This window comes from Primulina huaijiensis, chromosome 9 (assembly GCF_012295235.1).
Source record: "Primulina huaijiensis isolate GDHJ02 chromosome 9, ASM1229523v2, whole genome shotgun sequence".
In the NCBI taxonomy this organism is placed as follows: Eukaryota; Viridiplantae; Streptophyta; class Magnoliopsida; order Lamiales; family Gesneriaceae; genus Primulina; species Primulina huaijiensis.
In genome coordinates this window covers 2,055,550-2,079,125 of record NC_133314.1, presented here as the reverse complement: position 1 = coordinate 2,079,125, position 23,576 = coordinate 2,055,550, and the positions used below count along the sequence as shown (strand labels likewise).

The window sequence follows — 23,576 nt, the reverse complement described above, 5'->3', positions numbered from 1 at the left end:
TTGTAATTTTTGAATTTGAATAGTTTCTTAAATTTAAAAATTTCATCGTTATGGGTAACAAATATTTTCTTACACTATTTTTCATTTCAGAAAAAAAAAATAAAATAAAAATCAAACATTAGAAAAGTGATGTTGATTTTTGAATATTGAACTTGAATTCAAATTACTATATAAAATATAACCATTTAAATGTTTTAATATACATATCTATATTAATATATATTTATTGTAAAAAATAATATTTTAATATAAAAAATAATATTTTCATAAGACATGTTGGCTGGGATAGTCGTATAAAATTAAAATGTGAAACAATCAAATTTTTATTTAATAAAAATTATCCTAAGGATATATTTTGGCAAATTATTAATCCACTTATATAATTAGTGTTCCAACATCATCATTTTCTAAATTATTTATAAAATATCATCATAATTCTCTATCATTATCTATATTTCTAATTTACAAAATATAAAATAAATAAATATAAATTTCAATTGTAATCAATAATTAATTATTGATTTTTGTCAAATTTATTAGATCGTAAAATCTATGCCACTAATGGTGTGGTATATTGACTCTATTTTTTTTTTTTTTTTTTTTTTTAATTTGAAAAATCCTTTGTTGAAAGACTTACACAAAGGACAGTTGGCCCATCTTGCAATTAGCTGGTGGATTGGAGCCCACTATTGTTGAGATTTGAATTGAGTGGTCTTCTCCACTTGTAAAATTTCCATGTTAAATCTAAAATATCAAACATATGTCTATGCAATTTTATCTGTTTATTTGACTTAAACATCGGAGAAGTTTGGCAGCTTTCCTACTCCTCTCGTATGTCCGTGGTATTGTCAAAAGATAAAAATTTCATGTGAGACGATCTCAGGGGTCGTATTTTGTGAGACAGATCTCTTATTTGGGTCATCTATGAAAAAGTATTATTTTTTATTCTAAGAGTATTACTTTTTATTGTAAATATCGGTAGGTTTGACCGTCTCACAGATAAAGATTCGTGAGACCGTCTCACAAGAGACCTACTCTTATAAAAAAAAAATAATAACGATATTTATTTATTATATTTCGATTCGATACATTTTAACTCTTTTTCAGTGAGCGATGACTCGGAACAACTAACCATTTCTCCCATGGAATGGAATGACATTTCAAGATTCAATAATTTAACAATGGGATAAAGTAAATACTTTAGAATAATGGTCACTTTTATGTATTTGAAATACACATCAATAAAAATAAATTGTTGGCATTTAAGATATAGGGTAGGGTAGGGTAGGGTAGGGTGGGGGGTTCAACTGTTTGTGGCAAATTGAATTAACTAGATGCAAGTGTCCCTACTCTTCCAATTAAAAATTATATCAATTATTGGTGGCACGCAAAGTTGAAATGAGGTGTGGCACGTGGGAGTGGATGGGAATAATTGAATAGGTGAAAATCGATATATACTTTCCTTATAATGTTCATTAATCGTGTTTATTTATATGTTTATAGGTGATGTTATATTCATGTATTTGATATATAATTTTGATACACTTTATCACATCTAATATATGAAACTAACATCAGTGATGAGCACAAATATGGATATTGTTGATGAACAACATAACAAAATTATATATATATATATGTGTGTGTGTGTGTGTGTGAAAAGAGTTGGAGAATTTTACTTTAATATGCTGTCTAAAATCTATGTTGTGTGGATTTGTAATAAAGTTGAAGTTACACGACTAAAGATGGCCGAAAGAGATTTGTGATGCTGTGTGTATTGGAGTTAACGATAACACTGTGTCATAATTAGTGTCTCGGGAATAGCACATCGTCGGACTAATTTTTGGAGAAAGATTTTAAAAAATATAATTTTTGATTTCCATCTTCAGATAAACTACTTTAATTCTTTTCAAGTGGAATTTGTATATTGCTCAAATTACTAAAAAGACAAATTTGTGCATGTTTTTGAGCTACGAAATGATACATTAATGAGGGGATGATTCTTAAATTTAAAATGAAAAAATTACATTTTTTATCTTATAGTTTATATTTTTATTTTATTTTTGATATGTTAAAAAATGAATTTACATTTTTTAAGTCTTGTAACTTGCATTTATTTTCCATTTCGGTCATGTTACGATGAATTTTTTTAGTCCGGTAACTCATATGTTTTTTATTATTATTATTATTGGTCTTTTTTTACCCGAGTTCATCGTGTTTTCCGGTGAAAAGGACAAAAAATGAAAAATACATGTTACATAACTAAAAATAAAAAATTCATCTTAACAATACCAAAAATGAAAAAAAAATACAATTTACGGGATTAAAAATACAAATTTATTGTTAACTGAACTTAAAAAAATATAAATTACAAAAATGTAATTTTCCCATTTAAACTTTTTTCCAAATGTTTTCTTTAATTTTCCTCACTAATAACAAGATATGATACTTGCTATATTTTACTCCTCGATAATCTACTAGTTTAATTTAAGCTTTTCAACACTCCTAAATATTAGAAACGAAACCTTACTTAACTTCATCACACATAAATCTCACACTAAATATGATATTTATATAGAGACACACAATACACACTCCTAAATTTCACTCAATCAAATGATAATTGAATCGAATAAAAAAAAACTTGTTTAATAACTAATATAATTTTAATATTAATATTTTAAAAAATCAATGACGGACCAACTCAACCGACCCAACCAACCCTACTAAATCATAACCCAAATGAGCTAACCCGTTTTGACCCGTCTTCAAATGGGTTACTAAAATCTTAACTCAACCCACTTTCTTAAAGCGGCTTGAGTTGGTCCAACGGGTCGAACCCAAATCAATATATCATATCTCAATAGTCACATTACACATATTTTGAGAAGTAATACTATTGGAGACACGATGGTATTTGAAACTCGTTCACATAGAACTCCTAATGCTTTAATGTACCTAAGCAGATCTTAAGTTGTGTCAAACCAGACAGGACTTATTTAACTAGCTGGAGATGTAAAAGAAGAGAGAATATGTTTGCAAGGAACGAGAGAAAATAATTATTGGTTTTATCTTATGAAAATGAAAAGGGGGCCTTACGTTTAGCAAAATGACATGCACTGTCATAATTTCTTTCCGTGGAACTATCATGTTACTGTAATCCACATTTCCACTTGCCCACATGCAAGCTCGATTAATCGAACATAATTTCTGATGGTAAAAAGTATGTGCTCCATGCAAGCAAAGGGATTTCGAGAGCATGCAAGGAAAAAAACCTGACATGTTCAGTGGAGCATGATTGAATGTAAAAAAAGCAGTCATGAATTGCAAAATGTTTCCAGTAACAAAAGGCCTACGGTGGCTATGGCAAAGATAAATTATAATAAACAAACTATACAAAAATCATAAAAAGTACCATAAAGCTTTGGATGCTTAAGTCAGACGTGAAGATAATCGCAATGTGCTCCCTTCCTACATCGCCCATACGCATTGTATGGACACAAGACATCTCGCTTGTTAAAGTGTTGATTACCTCCCCGTCCTCCACCAAACGTTGGCTGCCTGTTCCAAGGCCTACTACCACCACCAAAAACAGAATCTCGACCCTGACCATTCATTTGGCCTGAAAACTGCCCTTCATTGTGATTTTGTTCGCCACCCCATGCACCATGGTTCCCTTGTGGTGCACCCCATCCTTGGTTTGAAGTTCCTTGAGCTGAAACTTCCACAGGAGGCCGAGATCCAGATGGGCCCCACCTGTTCCCAGAAACGGGCCTTTCAACCGGTGGACCACCCCAACCTTGAGTTGGAGTCCAACCCGAATTTACATTTCCGGGCATGGGACCCTGAGTGTTAGCTCCTGCATTTGTAGTGGGAGCAACCCAACTGGAATTTGCATTCCCTCTGGGTGGCGCTTGCACAGGATGTCCCCTGTTTGTGTTTGTATTTCCGGCTGATGGATTCCCCAATCCCATGTTCGGGTTGGCCTGCTGCATGCCCCAGCCAGTGTTAAGTATTTCAGGTCTCACCCCCGAGGGAGCATTGTTCTCTGCCGGCGCAATTCCCCAACTTGCATTTGGTGTAGCATGAGGGTATATGTTTGGTTGACTGCCCTGGTTAGGTCTCCAAAATTCAGATTGAGGCCCAGCGGTAGTGCTTTGGTTAACTAAACTCGGAGCAGAATTCTGAACTGGTGCAGTCCAACCATATTCCTGGGGCTGCCCAGACTGTGCAGTGCTACTCCAACCCTGAGTTTCAGCTAGAGGACTCTGACTAGAAACCTGCTGAACTGACTGGACCATGATGGGAGGATGTAGGTTCATCTGTACAGCATGTGGTTCACTTGAAATGGTTGGCTGAAGATGCAGAGAATCTGCTGAGCCCACCAGTATTCCTTGTTGAGGCATAGGCAGGGTTGGGTTAAAATTAGCGCTACAGTGAACAGCGGAATGATGCTCCATATCTCGTAAAATTGCAGTAGGAGATGAAACTATTCCCTTAACACCAGGGGATTGAATTGCTCCAGAGGGAAGATCACCTTCTCCTTCGGTCCAACTTGCATTACCCAGTGCAGACATAGGAATTGGAATGTTTGTAACAGCATTCCCAGTCCGTTTTTCAGTAGAAAATTTAGCAATAGATCTGGAATTTTGATCAACAGTGGGTATCACCTGGCCGTGGTTTAAGGAAGTTGTGTGGAGGGTGTCAACTGGGGGGATCATATGGTCAACAGCTGGCAACTCTGCTTGAAATTTACCAACCAAAGCATTAGATATAAGTATCGAGTGATCTTGCTCCTCTGTGGTTCTCCAGATCCTTAAATCAGATGGGAAGTAACCAGCGTTGTTCCATTTTCGCAATCGTGCCATAGAAAAAGGTCCTTGAACTTTTCCTGAAGGATCCTGATAATGCCAAATCTTTTTTCTGTCGTTAACCTTGATACTGATTTCTGCTACCCCAGCTGGGAGAGATGCTTGAGATGTTAATGATGCAACACCAGAAAGCGAATCAGCTTCAGACGCAGCATTCATCGTCCTATCAGCAGACTTGGAATTAGCAGAACTGACCTTCTCTAAATTGTTGGATTTCTGTGGCTCTCCGTCAGTTTCTGAATTAATACAATTTCCATTTACCATCTCACCAACACAGGTAGCATTGGCAGAAAAATCATTACCAGACACGCTTCTACTCAATTCAGCAGACATGGAATTAGCAGAACTCAGCTTCTCTAAATTGTTAGATTTCAGTGGCTCTCCGTCAGTTTCTAAATTACGACAATTTTCATTTACCATCTCACCGCCACCGGGAGCATTGGCAGAAAAATCATTGCCAGACACGCTTCTACTTAATTCAGCAGACATGGGATTAGCAGAACCGAGCTTCTCTAAATTATCAGATTTCTGTGGCTCTCGGTCTTCTGAATTATGACAATTTCCATTTACCATCTCACCACCACAGGGAGCATTGGCAGAAAAATCATTATCACACACGCTTCTTCTCAATTCAGCAGACATGGGATTAGCAGAACTGAGCTTCTCTAAATTGTTGGCTTTCTGTGGCTCTCGGTCGGTTTCTGAATTACGACAATTTTCATTTACCATCTCACCACCACAGGGAGCATTGGCAGAAAAATCATCACCAGACACACTTCTACTCAATTCCAATTTTTTGGGGGAAATTTTTACTGGCGAACCCCAAGAATCATTTACAGGATCATCGCCTTCAGGAGAGATCCGGTCTTTCACTCTCGTGCTAACAGAAGAACCTCTAGATCTCCAGAAATCATCTGTACAAAACAAATAATTGTACGCGGATTAGACCACGGATATATTATATACTATAGACATTACCAAGTAAACAAAATGATAATGAAGAAAACCTTGTCTACTATCTTCAGTTTCATGATTGCTGTCGTCAGATTCATAACTTGGATCCATCCTTGGATCAGAATGTATTTCTGGAATTTCCTTAAGTCTGCGGTCACGGTCTTCAGGGGTCTTCAAAATCTGCAACTTCTCCACACACTCTTTGAGCGTGAAAGTCGGTCAAGGGTAGCATCTCATTTACACAAGTGACATAGGTAGTTATGAAATCCACATGCTTAGGAGTAAATGATCAAACCACATATATAACCATAAATACTGGGATAGAATGATTCTTTTAAAATGATTTCATGAATCAGAGAACATATGCCACACATTTTGATGAACTTTAATGTTGTATATATTGATCAATTCGGCAGAAAAAAAAGTAACATTTTGTACAAGTGTACAACAAATCTTAGACGTTACAAAAGGCAAGAATAAAGAAAGACCAATCTAGTATACAAATGAAGGGGGCGGGGTACACAAAAATTGCATGGTGTGATCAGATACACTTTATTCGTTAAGTGATTCACAATGTGGACATATTTGTTGCATATGTCAATTCCACCACAACTCCACAAGAAATATTTTAACAATTCTGCAGGCCAGTGATTTAACTCTACAGTCTACATGTAACAAAAAATTAGCAACAAATATAGTTGATCAAATCAAAAAAGAAAAAACAGGATATTCCTTTTGATGTCCTAAATCACTTGCTCGATCACGAAGATGACTAAGCCGCACAATTTCTGATTCGAGCCACTGCATGTAACAATTGGAAAGGACAAAGAAAACTCCAATGAATCAAAATAAAAATGAGTCCGTTAGCCACATTTTTTAACAGTCGTCAGTCACATTGGTCAAGCCTAGAGAAAAACAAAATCTTACGCATAAAACATCTACAAAGTGTCAAAATATGGCCGACATGATGGAATAGCACCACTGAGCAGCCTCATTCATGGTAGAGGGGTCAAAACTGTGCTCTTTCTGTCCAATTTTGCTAACTTTATATTCGTTTGACTACTCATAGGCAAGTTTATCCACTTCTTAAGTTGAATATAGGATATAATCTTAGGCGACACATATTACAAAGTTCTGGTGGTGTCTGGAAACTATATAATGGTAACAATGTTCTCTAAAATAAATTAGATTCACTTCCAACAAACCACACTCCTTAGAGCATGGAAATGCCCACATGATATCAAGTAACTAGCAAAGATCAATCGTAGGTCACCCACCACCATTATTCATTCCAAAAAGAAGCTTAAAATAACACATAACATTCATTCAAGCTTTAATAAGTGGAATATATTTTGAATGATTGCAGTGAACAATAAACATACATCATTAACTTTAACCGCCTGGATTTCCTTTGTCTTGTCAAGAATCTCACCCTACAAAAAGACATTTCTACAAATTAAAACAATGTCCTTATGCTAGCCTAAAATTGTAAAAAAAATAAAAAACAAAAGCCAGATGTAGGAGTATAATTACCACAGTCAGCCGACTGATAAGTCCACACTTGATACTCTGGCGCAGACGCTTGCATTCCTCCTGAAAAAGTAGGATAAAAATATAATGAATACCGGTTCTAAAAACTGCTTTAATTTCAGGCATTTTGAAACATACGTGTAATCTTCCAATGTGTCTTAATTTAATATAAAGCCTACTAATATCTCGCAGTTAGGCACTGCATATAAGATGTGCATTCCAACGTATCGACCAAGAATTTGTTAAATCTTGAAGTGCGTAGACCCAAAAAGCAATATTGACATCGAAAGCAAGCCATTCAAGAAAAACAAAGCTAACTTCGTCTCCTAAGCCATATATTGATTGACATAACAGAGAGTAGGGATGAATCAACCGTGCTTTAAAAAAATTTCCAGGTTGCAAACTTAAAGTATTACATGATTGATATTTAGTTCCCACAAATGCCATATTCATTTCATTGATTTGGTGGTTTGGGGGGTGGGGATGTTGCCTGGCATCCAGCTGATGTAGGAAATTTCCTGTAAAAGAAAGACACTACCCAATCACCTCAGTGAACTCTTGATTTGAGATTGTATCAACAGATATGACTTCAATCTTGTCTAGGTTTAATATCTCAACCAGAGTGTCAGTAGTCCTTTTGCCAATTTTATATGGCTCCTCTGCCTTGCTTGTGCCTGCATACAAATACCAAGAAAAACAAATTTTTATTTCTTTATTTTATTTCTATCATTAAGTGGTTCAGTGGAGGAAGGGCAGGAAGGTCTCCATGGGTGATCACGACAAAACAGAAGGAAAAAGCTCCTTGACAACTTAATGATAACACATTCTGAGATTGGTTATACAATTTAAAAAAGATCTTATTTCAATTACCAAAAGAAACTTCTTACCAACAACTTGCACCAGTCTATACATGTCCTGCTTTTGAATACTACCAGAAATTCGTATTCTCACAAACACCCCTATTACTTTATCATGAAAAGTTTGAACATCTTCAAGGAGATCCTCCATCAACTTTCTATGCAGGTATATCAAGCTAATGTTGTGAATGTCAATTGCTGCATAATCATCAAGATTAGACTGAGGCCCCCAAATGCCTTTTTTGCGTATTTTTCTTCTCCCATCTTTCCCACCCTTGGTCAGGTGGTCAGCATTGCCATCAGCATCTAGCTGGTTATTTTCAATGCAAATAGCACTTTCTTGAACATCTTCATTTTGCTCATCTCTGATAAGAAAATGAGAGTCAAGAAGTTTTAACATTTCAAAATGCCCAACTCGAGGTTTCCCAAATATTATTTCAAGTCTTGCATCACATACAATTTGACTCTTCCGACGTGGATCACGAAGTTTGTTTCTTTTAATATACTCAAGCAAAAGCTCTTGCACATCAAACTGAGAGAGTTTAGATATGTCACCATTTTTCATGTGAGAAACAAATTCAAGTAGCTCCTTGGAAGCCCACTCAGAGCTTCCAGCTGATGAAAGAACTTTGTCTCCAGTAACATCACCTGCACTCACCAATTCCTTCTCTTTGGTGAGCGACTTTGGTTTCTTCTCCAACTTTCTTCTTTTAGCTTTTATTGCATTTAAGTTCTCAATAGAAATGTCTGAACCAGACCCCTCGTCATTCTCGTCAGCTTGTGCTTCAGATGATCCTTGTTTACTTAGACTAGAAAACGCGTTTGATCCTTTCCACGGATTTTTAGCCTCTGCCACTTCTACTGATGAAAGTGACAGCTTAGATTTTAATTGGATATAGTAATGCTTGAAAAGATACTCCCATCCACCCCTGTCGTCGAAATCTATTTGGTTTTGAATCTGTCAAGAAGGGTCATAGCAACGCGATAAGAATATAATCCAACAACATATTACAAAGTTCAAAGCAAGCCATCACCATCACATGACTAATTTTTTAAAATCAAAAGAAGAAAATCTTCCAGATACCAAATTGGCATCACATGTGAAAGTCACACATTCACAATTGTTTGACTAGAAAGAGAAATATTCTTCACACACTCGTAAGTGTAACCCATCTCATACTTGCATGTATGACTATGATATAAAATTACCAAATGTTTCTAGCCAAACGAGCAGGAAAAAAATATAACTGAAAGCTAAGTAACTTCAGAAATATTACAAAGTAAAATTCAAAGCCAAAAGGAAAAAAAACACGTGTCAAATAAATGTGCAGTTTGTCCAGAACTTCCAATTCAATCCTAGCTTAGAATTTGTATGATTTGATAAACCTTTAACAGAACTTTGAACGGTATAGATAGGCTGCAAATAAATACCAAAGATGAACAACCAATGGCTTAGAAATTTGTGACTTATAAAGGCTAATATGTCAATCGTGAGTCAATGCATCATTGAAACAAAACCATAAGAAGAAAAAGAAAGGGTGAAGAGAGAACAAAGAAGCACATACATCCGTCTTTCCCTGTTCATGATTTTCAATTAGCATCACAGTTCTCTTGCAGATCTCACAAAAGCCTTTATTTCCTCGAACACATGAGATAATCACATCTTTACTGCATCTCTTGCACAAGGAGAACGTACATGTGTAACACATAAAAACAGCATTCTTCTCACAAATGCTACACATATGCCAACCTTGGAACAAGTAAAAAAAATAAAGCAGTTATACAAGAGGGGAAAATAATATTTGACATAATTGACATTAGAACCAGCTAAGGAACAGTATTAAATGTAGCATCATCACACCTAAAGTACTTAATTTACTTGTTCACCTGATTAGCATTTGGTTTTTGTGAAACTCATGTTTTTTTAACGTATTTAATTTACGCAGTAAATTTCCTTATTGTTAAGATCAAATGTAGCTGGATTAGAAATATTTGATATTGGCATAAAACTTAGATTTATATCTTTAATGCATGATCTACTAATTGTTCATGTATTCAAACCACAATTCTCAAATAGTTATCACCATATCTCCACTCTCATGGCCGCTCTTAACCGCCATATTAAACACCATCCAGCTAGTAGTGTGAAAATAACACCACACTACCACCACTAACAATCCAAGTAAATAAAACAGAGTTTGAGTTATTATTTGCATGTAATCTAGAATAGTTTACGTGAATATGCTGTGTGTCGCGGTTGTATGAGTGATTGCAAATTTGATATGAGATGCACACAAAAGAAACGTAGAGAGAGATTTCACTTGTGCGGATCTAAAAAGAAAGAAAAATGAAAGAACTAGAAATATTACTCTTTCAGGATACAGGGATTGGTGTCTGTTGAGAAAAAAAGAAAAGCCATCAATATTATAACTCTTAGTCAAAGACTCAAATTTAACACATGATAGTCCGGATCAAAATCGAACTTCTCGTATTTATTCAATCTGTGTAGTGGAACATCTAAAGCCAAAAAACTGCTTCATTATTATATCTCCATTTCATCTGGAATTCATCGCCAATTCCCATTATGTAAACTAAAAAAATTGGTTATTAGACGTATGTCCATTCTGAGCATTTGAGAACATGTTAAAATGGAAAAATTAACAGCCCATGCTTACATGGAAACTCGTTATTTGTGATAATCAAAATCATAATCATTTACATCAATAACATCATTAATGTCGATTTAACAGCATGACTTCTTAAGCAATAATCAGGTGAAATGGTCTAAAGCATCCATCAACAGATACAGTAACTTATGAATGTGTTTTGTATCAATATGAAGAAATTCATACCACAGTTCCACCGACCCTTAGCCCTGAAAAATGCCTCATCTCGATTAACACAAGATGGATGATAGGCCTTTGGGCAACCTCTGGGAATTAAAGGAAGAAACTTCATCGGTTAGCAGCATGAAAACATATGAAACCGAGCATATTCTGAAAATAAAGAACACACACTATCTTTTTCCTAGTTAAGTTTGAAAAGATCACATCCCAAATCTCAGAAACTTACCTACGGCCACATAGCACCAGCTCCCCGCTATCAAAGCAAATGAAGCAAACATCCTCCCCTACCTTCTTCCTGGACGAAGCTTTTGTTGTGACCTTAGAAATTGATGAACTCCTTAAAAACTTCCCTCTCTTCCGCTTCCCTTCAGATGCTATCCTTGATTCAGCCACTTCTGTTTCAGTCTCTATTTCAGTTGCCTCCTCGTCCATGATTTTTTCATCTTCCTTATCTTGTAAAGCAGCAGGTGAATCATCCATTTCCTGATCAGGATCAGTCACAACTGTTATTGTGTTATCGCTATGAATTTTATCAGTCACCGCCAAGCTTGTTGTCCAAGTTTCCACTTCAGCACCCTCCAATTGAGCCTCCATGGACACGTCGTTGCAGAACACATCTGATTCCACTCTCTCATCTATTTCCATTCCACTATTTCCTGCAGGAAACTCCTCATCCACAACTGCCACGTCCCTGTTTTCTGCAGCAATGACAGACTCAATTAGCTTGAAATCCTTTACACTATCCTCACAAATGCATTTTTCCTCCACCATCTCCGTTTCAGACATTAATTTTTCCTCAGCAGATACTTCTTCATTACCCGCAAGCTTATCTCTCAGATCAGTACCACTGGATTCAAGAACCTCCTCATGTTCACGGAAATTAACCAAATTTGTGTCCACTTCAGTTATTAGCTCCAACTCTACATTAACATCAGTGATGGGTGTCTCCTTAGTTATAAAGAGGTCGACTTTTTCCTCTTTAACGCAAGAGGATTTCTCAGCTATCCCAGCTTCTAAATAGTTTTCCATAAAGTCAACCTTATCCTCGCGATCCTCGCCACCCACCACCACCACCTCTAAATCATTTTCGAAATCCCCACAGTGAGCAAAATCAACCTGAGCTCCCACTTCTTCAACCTTCTCTTCCTCGCTGATCACACTCTCCATCACCAGCTCGGCTCTATCATTAAGAAACTCCATTCCCTCACTAGCTGCCAGACATTCATCACCTCTTACGTATTCGGGCGACCCAGAAAATGCCGGTGCTTCATCTGCGTCAGGGACCACCGCCTCGACCTCGGAATTAGCTATGGTCATAAATTCTTCCTCTGTTGCCATTCCAAGATTTGGTTCCACCGAAAATTCATCCTCTCTTGCATCTACTTTCGGCTCAGAAAACAACACCGAATTCCCTGCATCAGACACCGCCGATGCCACCTTGGAATCATCCAATATCCCAGTTCCTTCATCGGGTTTTCTTTTCAGTTGACGGTCCTCGACATCAGAAATCATCACTTCTCCGCCACCTTCCTCCGTCAACTCTTCCACCGGCACAACCGCCATCACCACCCGGGACTCTGCAGCGGCATTATCCTCCAAACCAGCCTTTCCTCCAACTTTATCAGCCACCGCCTCTGACGAAAACATTCCATTCCATTCACCCGATTCCAGCAGAAACTCGCATTCCTCAGCAATTTTTTCATCACCGGTTTCAAAAGTTTCCCTTTCCAAATCCGATTCAGGGGCTTTTTGCAAGTTCGGAAAAGCGTTCTCATCGTCCTCCATGGGAATCCAGCCCTCTCCTTCCCTCACAGAACCCTATGCGAGAAATCTTTGATGGGGTTTCTGGAGACACTGTAGAAGTAGGAATCTATCATCATATTAAACATTGAGAAGCTCTTTGTTTTTTATGCGGAACGGGCTTCCAACTGGTTGGCCCAATATAAACGAGCCTACGAAGTCTAGGGTTGATGTTTTCATTGGCCCAACTTGTGTTGATTAAAGTTGATCATTCAAGCTAATATATAAGTAGAGATTGAGATAACTTCTACGAAACTTTAGTTGTATGAAAGTGTTTTCGAGTGTTTTATGAAACTTTAGCTGTATGAAAGTGTTTTCGAGTGTTTGTGAATGTCAACTTCAATTTTTATCTAAAATCAGAAGCCAAGTGTAATATTTTTTTTATTTTTTTTGTTTAAGGTTTAAAATTACACGTGTACATTTATATCTTTAAAATATTTATCATATTACATTTGTATTAATACAAATTTTGACATTTTTTATATTTTTATTTTTATTGATCTTATATATTTTTTCAAACATTCATGTTATAAAAAATAAATTAATTTTGATATAATATTCATAATTTAATAATAATTATATAAACATATTATTGATAGTGTGAGTATCAAATTTTAGATAATTAAAATATATGAATTTTATATAGTTTAAGGATATGATTGTCATTTAATTAAATATTAAGTTTGGAAACAATTATTCTCCAAACACTCAAACTTTAGTTTGTATTAGCTTTAAACTTCTATTTCCAAATACTCCATACTTTAACTTCTCACCAATTTCAAAATAATATGCAGAATGATCACTTTTAAATAAGTAAAAGCTCTCCCCAACCACTCAACAAAATAATATTAATAAATTTGTCCAATTAGATTATAAATATTCTTATTTCATGAAGATGTTGTCATAAATATTTAATTTATAATCAAATCAACACGAATTCTCACGAGAGTGACCATAAACTTATAATAGATAATCGCTCATCTCAAATAAAATTTACATTTTGTATTTGTTATTTAATTATATCTGACATCGCTTTACTGACCAATTGATGCTTTTGAATAGCTTTATCAAGATCTAAAGCAAATTGTGCGAGTTTCTATTTTAATTTACAAACTACTTGTTTCATAGCAGACCCTATCCTGGAAATGAAAATATCCACATTAATATCAGGTCTTATTCCAACATTAAATAGATTATCAGATAAGAATATTTATCCTTCCGTAATGAAAATTACATTAGTAGATTGAGTTTCAATTAATGAGTTGAGACAAGATGTATTACACGTATATGATATTTTTTGAAATCAATTAACAAGGTTGTGAAAAAAGAAACGTTTTATAACTCACATCAAATAGTGCAAGACAACTCATTCTCTTGTCCAAAACTACATTGGTATTAGGGAAAACACAAAAGAACAAAATCAAATATGTAAAAAGAACTAGATTTTCTTAACCCAAGTTACCCCATCTATTGTTTTTTTTCAAGGCTAGAATTATTCAAATCATTTCAATCACTTGTGCAAATAAAATAAACTAGAAAAATTATGTCATCCACGTGGCGGCCAGTGATTGGTCCATTAATGAGGAGCTCAAAGCAGACATCTTTTGGCACTACACCCACATTACATAGTAGTATGTGTGTGTGGCAAAGAGAGTGAGTGAAAGTGGGATAAGATTTTAAATAAACTTTCGCCTTTAACTTCTTATAAGAATAAAATAGTCCCACTAAAACTTAACCAAAAAAACACTCATTCATACACAGAGCAATCGCCTCTGCATCATTCCTCAAGTCATCTCCAATCTTGGACAATTCTGAATTTGTTAAGGGCCAACCTCTTCTCCGGCAGTTTTCGTCCTTGGCGGTTCGGTTGTGCCATACAAGAGTCGCCGCCGCATCACCTCTGGCAATTCGAGCTTCTTATGCTGATGAGCTTGTCAAGACCGCAGTACGTTTTAAATTTCAAATTTTTGGAACTTTGGGATAAAGCGTGGCTTGGAACAAGGTGTATTTGGAAATGCTAGTGAATGTCGATGAATATGCTATTATTAACATGTATCAAATAGTTATATTTAATGTAACTTCTCAAGTGAAGAAAAACCAACAATACAATGCAAGTTAGATAAATGAAATATAATCTCAATATCTCAGTGGTAATGTTGTTTATGGGTATGGATTTTAACTAATGGAAAATTTGACAATGTCCTAAAACCATGTTGGTGTAGAAAACCATTGCATCACCAGTGCGTGGAATCCTAGCCATGGACGAGTCAAATGCCACATGTGGTAAGTGTTTGGCGTCAATCGGGCTCCAGAACACCGAGGCTAACCGCCAAGCCTACCGCACCCTCCTTGTCTCCGCCCCTGGCCTAGGCCAATACGTCTCCGGTGCCATCCTCTTCGAGGAGACTCTGTACCAATCCACAGTCGAGGGCAAGAAAATGGTCGACGTTCTTGTCGAGCAGAAAATTGTCCCTGGGATCAAAGTCGACAAGGTAACTAATAAAACTCGTGAATCCATGCGAATTAATCAATTCTTGAATCTTGATAATAGCTAAAACACGCGAAGCTATGAAGTTTTGATGACTAACAATCTTAAGGCATGTAAAATTATACCTGTTCCTGGTTGGTAGTTTAATTCTAAACAAAAATTAGATCTTATACGGTGTAATATATAGTTTATGGATGTTAGTATAAGTGATTCTTGAAAGTTGATGAGAAAATGGATTGGAATGAGGCAGGGTTTGGTACCGCTAGCTGGTTCAAATGACGAGTCATGGTGCCAAGGTCTTGATGACCTTGCTTCACGCACTGCTGCTTACTATCAGCAGGGCGCTCGTTTTGCCAAATGGTGAGTACGAGTATCACATGAATTCGTATGAATCCCTTTTGTGTTTATGATGTAAAACGTATCATTTTCGCTGTTTCTTGAATCAGGCGTACTGTTGTGAGCATTCCCAATGGTCCATCTGCCTTGGCTGTGAAGGAGGCTGCCTGGGGCCTGGCACGTTATGCTGCTATTTCTCAGGTATCATATTGTATGGTTTGGTTCATCTTGAATCAGAGAAGTAATCTCTAACACGTAGTGGATCTTAAAACTAAAATTCATGGAAAGTAGCTTATATCTCACCATGTTTGTTGTGGACGGATCACATGTCTTGTCCTGTGTTAGGCCGCATCTGCAGACTTTTATCAATACATAAACCGTCAGTGTCTGATCCACCAATCAAAATTACTTACCTCAGTTAGTGGCCACTAAACATTTAAGGCTATCTATTACCATCAAACAACGATCATAACAGTGTAAAGAATAATTTAATTAGCATGAAAATCGAGACAAACTCGTCGAAGCTGTTATCAGAAACACAAACCGGAAAATGGCACTTTGCACATGGGAAGAGCTGCGGCTTTGAGATAATTCTAGAGCTATAATATTTTACACGAAAATTTTGTGATGAAAATCGATGCTTATTTAATTTCGATGGTTGAACTTGTTAGGACTCGGGATTGGTCCCAATAGTGGAGCCAGAAATCTTGCTAGATGGAGAACATGGAATTGAGAGGACTTTTGAGGTTGCACTTAAAGTTTGGGCAGAGGTGTTTTTCTACTTAGCAGAGAACAATGTTTTGTTTGAGGGAATCCTCCTTAAACCAAGCATGGTGACTCCTGGTGCTGAATGCAAAGTCAAGGCCACACCTGAGAAAGTTGCAGACTACACTCTTAAGCTCCTCCGCAAGAGAATCCCCCCTTCCGTCCCTGGAATCATGGCAAGTATTCAAGCTCATATCAATTATTGTATATGTTTTACATGGTATAATGCATTGATTCCCTTTCCATTTGGTTGTCCTTCAACGACCCTTCTTTTTTAAAGATTTGAGTTTGGTGTCACTAAAATAGCTAGACACTGTTTAATGACAGACACTCAATTCTACACTGTTGTAAGGGTTTTAACTAGATTGCATCAACTTAAAGATATGGTCTTTGAGAGTATCAAGCTAATGTGTTTTTTTGTCTTGATATCTTGGGCAGTTTTTGTCAGGCGGGCAATCTGAGGTAGAAGCAACCTTGAACTTGAATGCAATGAACCAAGCTCCGAACCCATGGCATGTATCGTTCTCTTATGCCTGGGCCCTCCAAAACACATGCCTCAAGACATGGGGAGGACTCCCAGAGAATGTGAAGGCAGCTCAGGATGCTCTGCTCGTGAGAGCCAAGGCTAACTCTTTGGCTCAGCTCGGAAAATACACCGGTGAGGGTGAATCGGAGGAAGCCAAGCAAGGAATGTTTGTTAAGGGGTATAGGTACTAAGCATACTGCACTGTCAAAGAAAATGGTCTATATATTAATGGGGAAAATTTTTTTGTTTAGTTTATTATAAAATTATGCTCTTGAGAACTAGTTAGCTTCCTGGATTAAAAGGATGGCGATTTTTTTTTTTGGGTCAAAACTGTGGTCTGAGTATTTTTGAAAGTGTGTGAGTATTTGTACTTTGAAGAATTGGTATCCTTTCAAAGTGATGGAAAGCATACAACATGTTCAGTTATCGGTTGGAACTTTTGCATCTTAATCGATAATGAGAAATTTAATTTCAGAATTCTATCATTCAAACGAATCAATTTATGCACTTGTATCGTTCAGATTCTTGATATCAGTTCACTTTTAGGTATGAATGAGAATCAGAATGGGAATCAATCGATAAAATGTGTTAATAGTTTTTAAGAATTGAAATACTTTGGGATGCAATATTGTATTTATTTACGATATTATTTTTCATTTGGGATCCAATATCAATATTGGCCATTAGGGCCAATAGTTGAGTTGATTGTTCAAATATTTATTCGATACACAATTGATACCACATCTGATTTTTCATGTTGTTGCATAGGCCCATACAATGTTCTAAAATGCGTCCTAGGCGCCCGCCTAAGCGCTAGGCGGCGACCTACCGCACCGATAAGGTGCTAGGCGGCCAGCCTAGGCGCGCCCAGGTGCCTAGGCTGGCCTGGGTAGGTTTGGACACCCTTAAATAGGCCTGATTTGTTTTGAAAAAAATTGTTTGGGATTTTAATATTTTAAAGCCCAATTAAAAAATTAAAAGTTGAAAAGAGACTGTCCTAAATCTAACACAGCACCACAGAAATCGAGAAGCCTGATGGGAAATATTTACATCTCCCGTCTTGTGGAGCAGCGATCTCTTTCTTCTACCTCTTTTTTCTTTCGGTTTCTTGCATTTCTTGATATATTTGCCTTTGCTACCTCAAGTACATGAAACATATTTGAAGAATTTTCATCACTGATTCTGGTACCATTTTATTAAACAACTTCTTCTGGTTTTATCGTTATATCAATCGCCTTGTTTCAGGTGAGTGTGAAAGTCCTTGGTACCGTAGAATCCGATTAACGGCGCCTAGTCCCCGCCTAGACGACCTAGACGCCAAACCAGTGTCTAGCGAATTTTAGAACCTTGGGTCCATATGTAAAATCATATGTGGCTTAGTGTATGACAATTGGCCTAAAAGTAGGACCGAACTCAGTGTGTTTAAAATAACACTAAAGACTTTTCCACATCTTTAAACAGTAAATCAATATCCAGCAATTTGTCATAGAAAAGCCCAAATATAAAATCAAAAGAGAGCAACTGTAAAAAAATGAGAGAATTTATCTGAGAAGCTTTATTGGTATCTGTAATGTTTCTGATGTCTTATAAGTTACAGCAGATAAATATGGCACAAACTTCTTCACTAGTAACTGCAGAATGCTAGGAGTTGCAGAAAATGCACGTCACATTGTTTCCCAGTGTATGTAGCTAACTGCAGTTTTCAACGTGTTTAACCATGAAAAATGGACATGTGGACCATTGTTTTGATTCTGATGCTGATTCCTCCTTAAGCAGAGTGCGTCAAACTGTACACAGATGCAGTTTACATTAGACATGCAGATCTTGTTTCGATAGTCGATATTTTTTCACAACAAGAACTCGAATGACCAATCTCGCAAAAGTTACAAAGCATCACAGTATGGCTGATATATATTGACGTGCATTCAGTATACCTTCATTATTCTCGGGCTCCCTATTGAATTCTCCATCTACAATATTTTCACGTTCATGGTGATTGTTAAACAAATTATTCACTTGTTCCTGAGAAATAAATCGAAAAAGAAGATAATTTAATATTAATTCACTACACTTTAAAGTCATTAAACCATGCTGCTTGAATTATAGTTTCTGAGAAACAATAAAAGTTCTGGTTAAAAATCAAAACCTGGTTAGTTGAAGCTCTTCCGTGCACCCTTTGAGGCCAGGCATTGAGATCAATAAATTTGTTCTCCATTTTTCCATTACAATCAATGTTGTCAACCATCATAGGATTAGGAGAAACATGGGCAGTCTCTTTCTTAGCTTGAACAGAATTTACTCTAACCGATCCCAGCTCGTCTAAACTTTCTGGCTTATCCCCCGGAAACTGCAAAGAGCATAGCCGTAGAAGCAAATGTCATTACTCATGTTCGACTGCCACAAAAATGAGAAAAAAATCCTCTAGGTGAATTGCATTTGACCCCATGTGATATTCTAAATTAGCTTTAAAAAAACCCCTAAGCTCGAGTTGTCGAGAGGGCAAGAGACGCAAAAAAATGCAGAAACAGAAATATCATTGAAGCACAGAAGATTTTCTGAAACATATTAAAATCAGAACTTATACGCTTTTTTTCCAGAGTTTTTGCTATTTTGAATATCATAGAGGGGCCAGATGCATTTTACTCAGTGTCCTCAACCACAGCCACAAACCTCAGCTCTCTGTCTCAGTAGGAGATATCTTTCGTGGGTTCTTTTACCACCGACATGGACTATCATATCGCATTGCAGACAAAGGGAACTTCCATCGACCTCACAATAGAAAAAAGCTACACACAGAGGCTCAGGCAGTACTCTTCAAAACAGGGTGCCACCTATAAAAAATGAAGACGAAAGAGAAAGATATGAACCGGCATACCAGGTGCATTTTCACATATGTCACAACGTGGGACTTCACTGGGCTCAGCAAGACCAACTCGTACATGTCTACTCGCAAGCTTGTTACACATATGGACCTGCCACACAACGTTAGGACAATAGATTCGGGCCATTTTTATCTTCAATTAAGTTTTACTTTTTATTAACACTGGAAAGTACTTAGACAGTAGATCCAATGAGCAAATTCATAATATGAACTAACATAGATCAAGAAACACAAGAAAGAACAAAATGCAATCTTCTCCCCATATTGTCACTGACGATCTTTTGCCACGAGTAGATTTGACCATCGAGAGCCTAAGCTTAAACAAGCACTTTATTCCACTCTAGAGCCAAGGCCATCATGAGAAGTAGCTTAAGAACCCAATACCATCGTCCAATATTAAAATTAGAAATGAGCAAATAACTCAAAATTTGCAATGAAACAAAAGCATGCTGTATAGCGTTTAACATTTCATGAATCAAAACAAGATTTTAAGATAGAATGATACACAAACACGTATCAAGCAATTTCATAAAGAAGTATCATAATCTCACCAAAGATAAAAACATAATATTATAAAATTTCAGTCTCAACAGAGTTCTAAATATTCAAATTTTAGAAGCATCACGAAAGTATTTCAGAAACAGCTGCAAATCTCCCAATTTTCGATCTTCAAATCAAAAAAACAACAAAAAACAGTTCACCGGCGAAATAAATAGAACAGGCGCAATACCTTATCGTCACAAGAACGGCAAAGTGCCGCCTCATCCGCCGAACAGAATAGAATCGCCGCCGCACTCTCACACACGTCGCACAGTGTTCTCATTTCCAATACACACACCTCTTCTTCCCTATTGCTTTAAAAACTTTTCAACAGTCTTTCATTTTACAGCACTTCGCTACACATAAAATGCATACAGAGAGTATATAGATACGCAAAGCCATTAATCAAAGATACAAGCAAAAAAAAACACGCAGTAGAATTGATTGTGCACGAAGAAAAATACTTACGAGAAATAGATACGTAAGCAGAGTTACTCCGTCGGTGCTTTTACAAGATGCGGCGGGCGACGCACGGCTGTGGGGTGCGTCGGAGATCGAATGAAAACGGAGTCGGGGGCTATTATATGCTAGCATGCTGGTGCACAGTAACCTGATTGCGTGACTCGATGCGTGTGAATTTTGGAGCAGTGTTCCTAAACTGCCCCTGGCCCCTACTAGTTTTTTTTTTTAGGTTTTTTTTAAATCTAGTGGTCTTGCCAGACGTGGTTAAAGGATCACCGGTTCTGGTAACGGATCCATAATAACTTTGGAATCAATCCAATCTACTACCGGTTCGAAACGGTTCCGGGCTTCCGTTGACGACCAAAATGAGGCAACACTATAAAAATTATTTTTAGATAGTAGAATTTTTTTTTAAAGAACTTTGAGTTGAGAAAATACATCATACAAAAATATAAATATAAAATAAAACATGGATGTCTACATTAAATATTTAAAATTCATCACAATTTACTAAAATATATTTGAAAAACTCTGGATCTTCCTTAAAACTCGAGCTTGCAAATTTGTTTATCGCTCTCGTGGCCTTATTCTTTTTTCTGACGCAAACTAATCTTGTAAACATGACATTATTTCTTTGTTCATAAATAATTTTTTCATATGTTGAAAATGTTGATTCGGAAGCACCGCTTGAACATTGAACTGCTAGGACATCTATTACAATTTCCCGTAAGAATGGATAAAGTTGCGAATTTACTCTCCATTATTCTAAAACATCAAAAATTTATGGAGTTTGAAAATATTGGTTTAAATAGATCTGTATCTCATTGGACTGTATTGTTGTAACCGATTTTTCTTTTAACTTTTGTCGTTTCTAACTTTGAAAGAAATTGATTGCTCTCATTTTGCTTTTTTTCTTTTGAATTTTTCTTCGGCTCCGACTCCGACTCCAAATCCGGTTGGTTACTCGCTCCAGTTTCTTAGAATATAAATCGAATAATTCTTGAAAAGAAAGTATGATTGACTTCTTTTGATTGTCAATATTCTTCTAAAAAAGTTAGCATAATATTCAAAAAATAATTCTAAGCCACGTTGACTTTGACTAAGGTCAAGCAAGGTTGTTAAGCCACGAACAATCAAGATAGTCTTCCAATATTTTAAAATTTTATTTTTTATAATTGAATCAAAATCACTTGTAACAACATGGTACGATATTCAATAAATTTAAAAACATATTGAAAAACATAGGAAGAAACATGGTTGCAATATGATAGTTAATGTCATAACATTTTTGGTTGTCTATTTAAAAAAATTTCAACAAAGAAACACAGTTACTCAAAATATATCAATCAGAGTCGGTCAATATTAAAGCTTATGTCGCAACATTGTTATCATATGGTGTAAATAATTTTTTAAAACGTAACAAAGTACTAAGCAAGTGATACACCGAATTATATCGAGTATCCACAGAAAGAGGAAACTTCTTAGATCTAATTATGCTAGCAATTACCAGTGCTTTCCAATCACAATCATATCATCTTTCAGGTAACAAATGACCACATACTTTAAGTTTTTCTATCGTAGTGTTCGTGCGTTCATCAAAGACGTATTTAACACATAAGTTGATAATATGACATGTATATCTAACGTGAATAAAATTACCTTCTAAAATTGGTCTTAATAATCTTTAAGATATTTAAGCCTAACATTATTGGCACTCTCATTATCTAATGTGATCAACATTATTTTTCTTTGTATGTCATAAACCTTTAAAACATTTAAAACGTATCTAGCTATAGTATATAATGTGTGTGATTTATCTAAAGATAATTTTTTTTTTTGCATAGTCCAAGTTTTATCAATTCAATGATATGTAACAATAAGATAAGATTCCAATTTATATTAGTCAAAATATAAATATCAGACTAACTCTACAATTAATACTCGAACGATGCAAAATTAATTACTCTTTGTATTCTTTGAACATATCAAAACAAATATATCTTAAGTGCATGCCTAGAAATATTGTGAACATCAGGTTGAACAATAATAATAAATTTAACAAAACCTTGTCCAACTATTAAAAAAGGCTAACAACATTTTGTTACAAATTTAAAAATGATTTTTTGAGAAATTATTTTGTAATTGTAAAACTTTTAGTCTATTGAGTGGCTGTAAAGTATCTTGATCAAATTTATGTACATTGACTAAATATTTTTTCAAAGTTTCGGTACCACGAGCACAATCATCTATTTTATTAGAATATCTATTTTTTTTCAAATTCTACACACAAAAAGAGTCGCTCGTATCTATTTTTTCAATGTCGAAGTGATCCCAAACTTGTCCGCTTTGCTCAGCCTATCATCGTGTTGCTTCTACCGACGGACGACGATGTCCAAAAATTCCCACCTCCTTCGTTGGGAATTTCCGTAGCCTCTTCCTCCTCGTGGACCGTGGTCGGGTTCGTCGTCATCAAATTCAGGAATGTAGGCAAAATTTTGATTTGCAGACAACTCATTTGAAATTAAAATTTAAATGAATGTGTATAGCAAATAATAACAAATAGCAAATGTGTCGAAAAATAATAGCATATTAGAGAATAAGTATAAGTATAGATAAATATAGAATTGAAAGAATGAGAATTTTGTGTGAAAATTTTGAAAAATAATCACATATTTATAGAGGTTGGGGGAAAGAAATTTGCAATTTTGTGAGAACCGAAA

The 23,576-nt window shown here is 35.9% G+C and overlaps 3 protein-coding genes across 5 annotated transcripts; 1 reads left to right on the top strand and 2 right to left on the bottom strand.

Moving 5' to 3' along the window:
• Window positions 1–3,268: 3,268 nt before the first annotated feature.
• On the bottom strand, window positions 3,269–12,932 carry LOC140984359 (zinc finger CCCH domain-containing protein 19-like). The gene is made up of 10 exons (XM_073451717.1): window positions 11,285–12,932; window positions 11,065–11,144; window positions 9,778–9,962; window positions 8,243–9,170; window positions 7,902–8,029; window positions 7,359–7,418; window positions 7,208–7,258; window positions 6,556–6,626; window positions 5,879–6,033; window positions 3,269–5,785 (listed from the first exon to the last, which is right to left on the bottom strand). Exons 1-10 carry the CDS (start codon window positions 12,841–12,843, stop codon window positions 3,438–3,440), a joined length of 5,565 nt encoding a protein of 1,854 aa, XP_073307818.1. The 5' UTR covers window positions 12,844–12,932; the 3' UTR covers window positions 3,269–3,437.
• A 1,658-nt stretch (window positions 12,933–14,590) lies between these two features.
• On the top strand, window positions 14,591–17,444 carry LOC140985272 (fructose-bisphosphate aldolase 1, chloroplastic). Of its 2 annotated transcripts, none has more exons than XM_073453068.1 (6): window positions 14,591–14,761; window positions 15,081–15,350; window positions 15,597–15,706; window positions 15,793–15,883; window positions 16,354–16,623; window positions 16,886–17,444. In XM_073453068.1, exons 2-6 carry the CDS (start codon window positions 15,117–15,119, stop codon window positions 17,162–17,164), a joined length of 984 nt encoding a protein of 327 aa, XP_073309169.1. In that variant the 5' UTR covers window positions 14,591–14,761; window positions 15,081–15,116; the 3' UTR covers window positions 17,165–17,444. The 2 variants fall into 2 exon arrangements, with proteins under 2 accessions (XP_073309169.1, XP_073309168.1); XM_073453067.1 differs by having other exon boundaries at window positions 14,592–14,803.
• Window positions 17,445–18,499: 1,055 nt separating this feature from the next.
• On the bottom strand, window positions 18,500–20,998 carry LOC140985436 (B-box zinc finger protein 19-like). 2 transcript variants are annotated; one of them, XM_073453303.1, is made up of 7 exons: window positions 20,863–20,998; window positions 20,585–20,750; window positions 19,849–19,945; window positions 19,644–19,759; window positions 19,120–19,320; window positions 18,908–18,995; window positions 18,500–18,760 (listed from the first exon to the last, which is right to left on the bottom strand). In XM_073453303.1, the coding sequence occupies exons 2-7, from the start codon at window positions 20,675–20,677 to the stop codon at window positions 18,756–18,758; spliced, it is 600 nt and encodes a 199-aa protein (XP_073309404.1). In that variant the 5' UTR covers window positions 20,678–20,750; window positions 20,863–20,998; the 3' UTR covers window positions 18,500–18,755. The 2 variants fall into 2 exon arrangements, with proteins under 2 accessions (XP_073309404.1, XP_073309405.1); XM_073453304.1 differs by having other exon boundaries at window positions 20,890–20,996.
• Window positions 20,999–23,576: the final 2,578 nt, after the last annotated feature.

Coding starts and splice junctions, on each gene's coding strand:
- LOC140985436 (XM_073453303.1), bottom strand. CDS start 20,677: ATGAGAACACTGTGCGACGTGTGTGAGAGTGCGGCGGCGATTCTATTC. Junction 19,946..20,584: donor GCCGTTCTTGTGACGATAAG/GTATTGCGCCTG, acceptor GTTGTGTGGCAG/GTCCATATGTGTAACAAGCT. Junction 19,321..19,643: donor TACTGAGACAGAGAGCTGAG/GTTTGTGGCTGT, acceptor TGCTCTTTGCAG/TTTCCGGGGGATAAGCCAGA.
- LOC140984359 (XM_073451717.1), bottom strand. CDS start 12,843: ATGGAGGACGATGAGAACGCTTTTCCGAACTTGCAAAAAGCCCCTGAA. Junction 8,030..8,242: donor TAGACTGGTGCAAGTTGTTG/GTAAGAAGTTTC, acceptor ATTTGTATGCAG/GCACAAGCAAGGCAGAGGAG. Junction 7,419..7,901: donor CAAATCAAGAGTTCACTGAG/GTGATTGGGTAG, acceptor CTACTTTTTCAG/GAGGAATGCAAGCGTCTGCG.
- LOC140985272 (XM_073453068.1), top strand. CDS start 15,117: ATGGACGAGTCAAATGCCACATGTGGTAAGTGTTTGGCGTCAATCGGG. Junction 15,707..15,792: donor GGCGCTCGTTTTGCCAAATG/GTGAGTACGAGT, acceptor TTCTTGAATCAG/GCGTACTGTTGTGAGCATTC. Junction 15,884..16,353: donor GTTATGCTGCTATTTCTCAG/GTATCATATTGT, acceptor TGAACTTGTTAG/GACTCGGGATTGGTCCCAAT.